Source organism: Vigna angularis, chromosome 1 (genome assembly GCF_016808095.1).
Source record: "Vigna angularis cultivar LongXiaoDou No.4 chromosome 1, ASM1680809v1, whole genome shotgun sequence".
In the NCBI taxonomy this organism is placed as follows: domain Eukaryota; kingdom Viridiplantae; phylum Streptophyta; class Magnoliopsida; order Fabales; family Fabaceae; genus Vigna; species Vigna angularis.
In genome coordinates this window covers 9952064-9960837 of record NC_068970.1, presented here as the reverse complement: position 1 = coordinate 9960837, position 8774 = coordinate 9952064, and the positions used below count along the sequence as shown (strand labels likewise).

General features: G+C 37.9%; 1 protein-coding gene across 1 annotated transcript; it reads right to left on the bottom strand.

Annotated features, from left to right (window-relative positions):
• Positions 1-4307: 4307 nt before the first annotated feature.
• Positions 4308-7852, bottom strand: LOC108336665 (cytochrome P450 734A1). Its single transcript, XM_017573137.2, has 5 exons — positions 7307-7852; positions 6153-6376; positions 5726-5967; positions 5279-5648; positions 4308-5121 (listed from the first exon to the last, which is right to left on the bottom strand). The coding sequence occupies exons 1-5, from the start codon at positions 7797-7799 to the stop codon at positions 4624-4626; spliced, it is 1827 nt and encodes a 608-aa protein (XP_017428626.1). The 5' UTR covers positions 7800-7852; the 3' UTR covers positions 4308-4623.
• Positions 7853-8774: the final 922 nt, after the last annotated feature.

Below are 8774 nucleotides of genomic sequence, written 5' to 3'. Positions count from 1 at the left end.
ACGGATGTTTGTCACTTATATCACTGCCAAGAAATTCACAAATATACTCTTATTACACTTACATGACGTCCAAAACGAATCAGTGGCTTAAAGTTTTCTATGTGAATGTTTGATAATTTGATTTGAGTTGTACTTACCGAAATGATTTAACGTTTGACACGAACTTTAGCCGATTATCAATGATAACGCAGACGACATTGTTTGGCCTAGAAGACGGAGATAAAATTTGATGAGATTGGCATAAATGTTTGGTGAGTAAAATCTGTTGTATTATTAAAAGGGGGTTTGCAAAATAGATCCCTGCACATTTTGTTAGTACAGGACATCACAAGTGGGCTTGTCAGCACTATGACCAACAAAGTTTAATGTGAATTGTGTAACTGCCATTCCATAGGTTGGACCATTTTAAGATGTTCTTTTGGAAAAGGCAAACAAGAGTCTTTAAGATGTTGAGAAAAGAATGAAAAAGAATTTGATGTGATTGTTAAAAAAGAGAGTTAAGTAGTAGTATTTTTACAGCATGAGTAAAAAGGGGTATTGAATGTTGTGAATTAAATGTGGAAGAAGGTTGAGAGAAGAAAAGAAAAAAGAGAATGAATGAGTTGGAGATTTGTTCTAAGACCCTTATAGAAAGGGTTGACGGATAGGAAAGCTACAAATGAGTTGTGCATTAATGTGGCTCCACCAAATCCTCTACCATTGTCTCATTTGCTTCCTTCATGATTGGTATTCCCATGTGATGCTGCCTCTCTCTATGGCTAAGAGAGAAAGAGAATGAAGCCTACAAGTTTTTAGTAAGCATTTTAGGGTCACTCTCACCCTCAACATCTGTACATCACATGAAAATGTATTTTCTCAACACCAAAGTTAATTGTCACAAATTATATGGGACAGGTCCTTTCACATATTGGTCCCAATATACACCCCCATTTCAAACATTAGCTGCTGTTCACTTCTTCATCAACTTCTCACCACCACTTTTCATTCTTCTATTTCCTTCTCAAAAACATCTATAACAAATCTAAACACACAACAATCACTGCCATGCATTTCATTCTACTCATTTCTCAATCACATTTATGTCTGTCTATTCTTCTGTTCCTCTCTGGATTCACAATTTCCATCATGCCCATCAGATCTACCTCTAGTACCAAGGAATTCTCTATTTCATTCACTAAATTTCAAATACAAGTCAAAAATATTATAGTTCATAAACTCTAACCCACTTCAACTTTATTTCATATCATCATTTTAAAAATATTGGTAGCAAATTTATTATCTAATCTGTAAAAAAATGATCTGAATTAAGGCAATGATGTTAAAGGAGACCAAAATGCTACTGCGATTGATATTGGTATTACGTGACAGACCGACAAGGTGTAATTAAACAAGAACAGACATTAGCCAGCTCAAATGCATTGGCATTAGGGCCTAATTAGGGGACATTAAAGATTAATTTAGTACAGTTTTTTGTTATAATTGCAAAAATACTGTGCTTAGCAGTGCCCACAGATCTTGAGTTTACTTGGGATTTTAAAAGTATGGTCTAATTTTTGGCAGAGAAGCAAAATAGTTATGAAACAGCAGGTTAGGTTTACTAAAATAACATGAGCTGTCCATTTACTAAAATAAAGAATTCTATTATTGAGGGCCACCTGGTACCAGTATCCCCATTAAGAACAAACACTGATGAATAATAATGGAGTTTTTAATTTCTGGGGTACTCAACAACACAACCATTGATTTAAGTGCAAACTTCGAAACATATAAAGTAGCAGTCGAAAGTAAAAGTAGAAACATAAATTTCAAGCCATGCAGAGCTAAATTTTATTAGGAATGTAGATTTTGTCATGTAGCAAACGACAGGGGACACTGCTTAGATGTTAACGCGGAAGAATGCTGAGACAAACCACAAAACAACACAACCCTCCACCAACACTAAACCAATCAAATTTCTTCGCGGATTACTAGGACTATTTATGAGAGCGATGCGAAATACTGCTAATAATTACAACAAAATGTCATAAAAAAAAATATACGTGAAACATTATGTTCTTGTTTTATGTGAGATTGGTATGCTCAAGGCGTAATATGCGATTCCCATGATTCACATTTCTCACCAAAAACCTTACTGCTACTTGGATTATCATTATCATTGTCATTATCATCCACACCCTCATATCATCTACTAAATGGTCGAATGCCGAATCATGATATTATAAATTAAAAAACAGTATATGGCAGTGGTGGCGTGAATAATAATACCAATAGAATACTGTCATTAATTACATTCACGCAATTCTCAAGATTATTAACATAAGAGGAATAAATGAGTGGGAAGCACGTCGAGGAGTAGTAGGAGTGTGCGAGTTTGCAGTTGAAATTGAAACAAAAGAAAAAAAAGAATGAAGAGGTAATTATGCAATGGGGCCACATGGTGGTTCATGGCATGGCATGGCATGGTTTGGTTCCTTTAATAAAAGCTAAAAAGAAAACCGAAATTAAGAGGACAAGAAGAACTCCCCTAACCACATGCATCTTGGGGACCAGCAAAGGTTGATAAACTAGAATTCTCTCCCCCACTCCACGGAAGAGGATGAGAAGATCCCAAAAAGCAGTACACTGTTCCTATAAATCTTACTTCTTACTAAATTACAACTCAAATGCCACAAATCCCATAAAACAAAACCAATAAACAATCTGCTGCATTGCTTCAAAACAACATTTTATGTCTTTCTTACTTTTAAATCCCTCATCTAACACATATCTTACTCTTCTGCATGGCCCTGCCAAACACCACTTGCAATAAATACAACGAAGCTACCCAACTAGTTTCCCCTTCAATATCGTTTAATAAACAAACAATAAATAACTCACACTGTCCAAATACGTCCTTATCCTAATTCTTCATTACATATATACACTTCGTGCTACCTTTTATTTTCTACTCTTCTTCTTGCCCCTCATTCAATCCAATCTATTAACAATTTCGATTTATTTTTCCGAGTATCTACTGGTATGGCAGTATTAGCCACCAGACACATTATACATATACAAACACGTACGAAATTGCGCGGTGCTGTAAAACGGGGGTTGCACAAATCACTATTGCAAACTCAATAAACAATGCGATGAGAAGGAACTTAGAAACCCAACAACCATGGGATTTCGGAATCTTACCTGTATACCATTTACTCTTAATTCAAGAAAGCTTCGATTTGCTTTGCCACTACTAAACTATACCATGCAGTGCAATGTAATTAAGAAAGGGATATTATGACATGTCTTTCTTGGAAAGTGAAGGACGGTAGAGTTTCAATTCGTAACTTGTTACTTACTAGTACTACCACTCATGAGTTTCGTTCTAGAACTCGGGGAATTACATCTATGGAGATTGCAAAAGTGCAGAGCGCATTGAAAAGCTCATGATTCTTCATCATGAGGGTGAAACTGGGAATAAAATCTAAATCAATGCTTCTTCTTTGGGGTCAAACAGTTATAAAGATTTATGGGTATTGATGTCAGTCGGTGGCAGATTGTAGAAGTGGTTTAGAAATTCGGTTTCCAATGTTCCTTCGTCCACTTCCTCCCTATAGCTGCTATAAAACCATACCTTCCTGTTGCCTGTCTTTTAACATTATAATAATAATAGTTTATTGAAGAAATATTTCTTCCATCAGAAAATCGGGACAGGAAAAAGATGCGTGTTTAATTTTGTAGAATATCTTTTACTTTTATACATGTGTATAAAAAAATAAAAAGGATGCAAGATACAAAATAATTCTGTTCGATGTTACACATAGTCTGTCTTATATCTGAATAGTCCAATTCCACTTGATTTGCAAGTCACTAAGATGAAAGGAGTTGATTATCAATGATGCATTGACTTGTCTTGTTAGAAAAAGTTTGGCTTCTTGTGCTGGGTTCGAATACAGTACCGATGTCTAGTGCATTATTTTGAGTTATCAGATTTGGGGAAAAAGTTCCTAACTTATGTATGACTTTGAAATAATAAAACCGTCCCAATAAAACAAAAGAGCAGAGGAGAGGATCGAAAGAAAAAGAATTGAAAAACAAAATGTATGAATTAACAGCTCAAATTTTGTTGTTTTTTGCTTACCCGTGACCCTTCCATCGGGGTACACAATTCTGTACTTTTCACGAGCGATTGTATAACGTAAAGGTTGAGAAACTGTAACGCAAGAAATATTGATTCAACGATATATTTTAATATTGAGCGTAGCAATTTCAAAGTAATTAAAATTTGACGGAGAAAAGAAAGAGAGAGAGTGAAGAATAGAAAATAATGAGAAAAGAAAAGGGCCAAAAATTCATTACAAAATTACAAATCCCTGTAAAAAAAAAATGAAGGAAAATATACAGAGGATAGAGAAGTGAAGAGAAGCAGGAGGTATGCAGGAAATTGTTAGGCATGTACTGGTTTTAGTCCTATAACTGAAAGCGGTAGGCAGGTAGATTGCAATTGGCAAAAGACACTTGGCCAAGAAGCAAAGGAAAGCTGAGATGGTAGAGTCAGTAGGTCGAGGAGAGGATGAATAAATTTAAAAAGAAGAAAAAAAAAAGAGGAAAGTGGTGGTTTGGTCCGTGAGCCGAAGAAGGCAGCTATACAGTTGCGTTGAGAAGAGTAGGAGGAGGAGGAGGAGAGGAGGAGGATGGTTGAGGAGGCGGAGGAGTGGAGAAGCGTTGGAAAATGATTGGTGCGCCGTACTGAGGGTAGAGTAGCATGAGGACCGTTGGTGCGTGCTGATAACTAGGGGCCAACCTGAAACTAAAACGCTGCAGTATGATTGCGAGGGCCAGTTTGGTTTGTAGCACTGCCAGGTTTTGTCCTATGCATGTGCGCACACCCACTCCAAAGGGTATGAAGGCCAGAGGATGGTTCGCGGCGCGGGCCACCCCCTGGCTGAAACGCCCAGGATTGAACTCGTTCGCATCGTTTCCCCATATGGCCTGATCGTGATGAACGGCCAGGATTGGAACCAGCAGTTCCGTCCCACGTGGTATCTTGTACCCCCCCAACTCCACGTCCGTCTTGGCACGTCTGATTGTGGCGATCGTCGGCGGGTACAGCCTTAGCGACTCGTTCACAATCATGCTCACCTGCACCACATGACACCGAAAAGACGTTATTGGCGGTTGTTGGAGCAGATGTTCCCTTGAGAAGGGGTCATGGATGAGGGGAAACAGACAAAGGAAGATTTTTGTGCATTTGGGTGTCCAGATAATAACAACGATAATAGCATTCCCATTTGCTTACCGTCCTCAGCTTTGCGACATGGTCTTTGGTCGGAAGGTCACGTGATCCACACATCTTCAGAACCTCCTCACGTGCCCGTACCTGCCACTGTGGGTGCATAGCTAGGAGAATGGTCGTCCACGTCAGCAGGTTGGATGTGGTCTGTTTCCCTGCAAAGAAAAAGCTCTTGCACTCTTCCACAATGTCATCCACTGTCACATTCGTCGAATTCGTGTTGGACGCCTCAATCATTAGCCCCAACAAATCCTTCGCCCCCTTCTCCACCACCTTCTCCGAATTCTCCCTCCGTCGCTCTATCAGTTTCACCAGCGATTTCTTTATCTCCTTCTCCAACTTCCACGACTTTATGTTCCTCCTTGTGGGTACAAATCTGCACATACCCATTTCCAATTAATTCACAAATCCCACCGCACTCACTCTCTTAAATGGATATTAATCGATGATTACCTGTAACCTGGAATGAATACTTTCTGGAAGGCGTCGGCAGCCAAGTCCATCTGCTGACCCTGTAACCGGAAAATGGCTTTCCCGTCTTCGTAGCTGCTTCCGAATGCCGTCCTCGTAATCACGTCTTCTGTCAGCCTCTGAAACCACTCCGAAACTTCGATTTCCACCTCACCCTTCTCACCCATTGCCGACCACTTTTCCAACATCTCAACCACGCTTGTAGCCATCACCGGTATCAACAACTAATTAAAAAAAAACGTGTATCTTTAGACACCCAAATCTCATTTATTTATTTATTTATATATATATATATATATATATATATATATATATATATATATATATATTTATATAAACGATTCAGTATCCATATACGTGTTTTAATAATAATATTAACAATGGGGCTGGTTAGGGCTTAATTAATTACTTTTAGATTCTCCATGTGAAAAGTGGGAGAGATAATCCTTCGATGGTGAGCCCATTTTTCTCCTTTGAGGCTGAGGAGGCCATCGCCTTCCAGCTGCTTCACGAGGGGTGGAGCTTCGTTTTTCTCGTAAAATTCTGACTTGGATGTGAAGATTTCCCGGATGAGGTCTGGATCAGAGACGGTGAGACGAACGGTGGGTCCAAACCAAACTAGGAATGTTGCACCTGGATAAAAAAAGTACTATTAATTAATAATTAAGTGATTGATGAGTGAGTGATAATATTAAAATTACTAATTTTTGGTTTATTAGGATGTGGGTAGGATTTGGAAAGGGGTGATTAAAAAAGAAGGGTGAGGTGAAATGGGGATTGATTTTTAACACAAAGTTGGAAGTAGCACAGTCCCGCAAGTAGTAAGTGTGGAGTTTGCAAAAGAGGAAGGAGCAGGAAACATGACAGCCATTAGTTTCAGAGGGGGCATGGATAGTGTAGTGTAGACCCTACAGCACAGAGACATTGAGAGAGATAACAGGAGGTGGGAAGAAGACAAGTCAATTTTAAAACGGTTACCAAACATATACAACAACATTGTCACATTTCAATTCCTCCCATACAAAAACAAAACAAAGAGGACAATGGAAAAGCAGATGACAACTCCGCAATGCCAACAGAGTGCACTTACACATCATAAAAATTATTACCACTGTATACATTCACGGCACTCAGTCAACAAGCTAGATATATGTTTGTGTGTGTATTCTTCTTTTTAATAGTGAAATGAAGTTAAGAATATGGACAATGTTTGTATTACTGACATCCTTACAGAGGACGCAGTCAGTGGGAAACAAATGTCTGATTACATTGCACATCAAGCCCAAGGGTTGTTGGATTGTGAGGCAGGAAAGGATTGATAGAAGGAAGGAGGGGAGTGATCGAGAAAGAAGGGAAAGGGAGAAAAGAAGGAGGAGGTAGGTGCCGTCAAACCTTTGAACTTCAAGACGATGCATCAAAGGGCAGGGAAAGGAAGAAAGCGAGAAAAAGAAAGGGGAGAAAAGTTTAAAAAGGAAGCAGGCTAAAATTGTGATGGAAGTAACAGAGAAGAAGAAGAAGAAGTGCAGCATTGAAATTGAGAAATGAAAAAAAGAGAATGTATACCATAAATTTTCTTCCAGTGATGGTAGAAGGAAAGGACTCTGGGGAGAATGTTGTGGGAGAAAGGCATGGGTTTGGAGGAGGCCTTCAACATCATGGCGACAAGTTCCTTAACGTTGCCAATGAAGAAACGATAAGGGGGTCCTCGGATGCCTTGCTTGGAGAAGTGACCTTGAATTTTTCTGGGTCGCCACCAGAGGAGGACGGTGAGCTTGAGGAGGAAGAGAAGGAAGAGGAAGGAGAGGGAGGAGAAGAGGGCGTCCATAATAAATGGTATGGTTTTTGTAGTTGAGAGAAGACAAGAAGAGGGAAAATGTTGCTTGGTTGGTTTCTGTATATCCTTGGTGTGGACACAGCACACACAGCACACACAGCACACACAGCACACAGACACAGTGGTGCAGAGAGAGCAGGGTCTGGGTTGGGTTTGCTTCTTATCTGCTTTGTTATGTTGGTTGTTAGTGGCTTGGCTTTTTAATACTAGAGTGAAGGACATGGACAGAGAGAGAGAGATGAGTTAAACCAAGGCCAACGCCGTAGGGGCCGCCACTCCAATTCTAAGGGTCAACCAATGTGAACCTTATTTTAAACATAACAAGACCATGTTGCCCTTCTTCTCTTTTGGATTTTAGCACTCCACATCCATCTTTTTCTTATTTTCCATCATCCTTTTTTTATTTACATCTTTCTTCTACTCCTACTACCATTTCTCTCTTTAGCTTCCAACATTTTTTTCAACCTTCCTAATCATTCTCCTTCACGCTCCCAACACATCCAACATCCTTAATTTACAAATTAAATCAAAACCAAATTAACTCTTAATTACTTCTCACTACAATTTTCTACATTTCCATGCCAATTACATTCTAAATCAACCACTTTTGTCTTCTTCTTTTTTCTGCCAAATACCTACTTAAAAAGTCTACATTCTTTTTCCATTCAAAATCAAAATATATTATTATATTCTAACTTTAGATGATATTTCAACATTTTCTTTTCTTTTCTTACTCAAACATACTACTCTTGTCCCGGCGTATTGATAAATAGAATGTCGACTTACTTTAAACTCGTTTATTCTTCAAACCTGAAAAACAGGGTAATGATGGATACAATTTAAGCTTGACCAAATTCTATTATTAAAAGATTAATTAAAAATATTGATATACGAATATAAAATTATTTAAATTTTTCATATAAATATAAAAAAATTATTACATATATATGTGTGTGTAATATGAAGCAAATCTATTTAATAATATAAGAAAATTCTAATACAATTAACTATGATCAAATAAAATTCATTGAGAGAATAAATAATGGTATAAGATATAAAATTAGAAATCAGAACCTTAATTTTAGTTATAAAAAAACTATAAGATTAAGAAAATACAAAAATAGCAAAAGAGGTTATTTTATCCGTTGGCTAAAAAATTGATATCTTTGTCTCAATAATATCAATTTTAGGTTCAAT

Coding starts and splice junctions, on each gene's coding strand:
- LOC108336665 (XM_017573137.2), bottom strand. CDS start 7,799: ATGTCCTTCACTCTAGTATTAAAAAGCCAAGCCACTAACAACCAACAT. Junction 5,968..6,152: donor TTCACATGGAGAATCTAAAA/GTAATTAATTAA, acceptor TTTTTTAATTAG/TTGTTGATACCGGTGATGGC. Junction 5,649..5,725: donor GTATTCATTCCAGGTTACAG/GTAATCATCGAT, acceptor GGGTATGTGCAG/ATTTGTACCCACAAGGAGGA.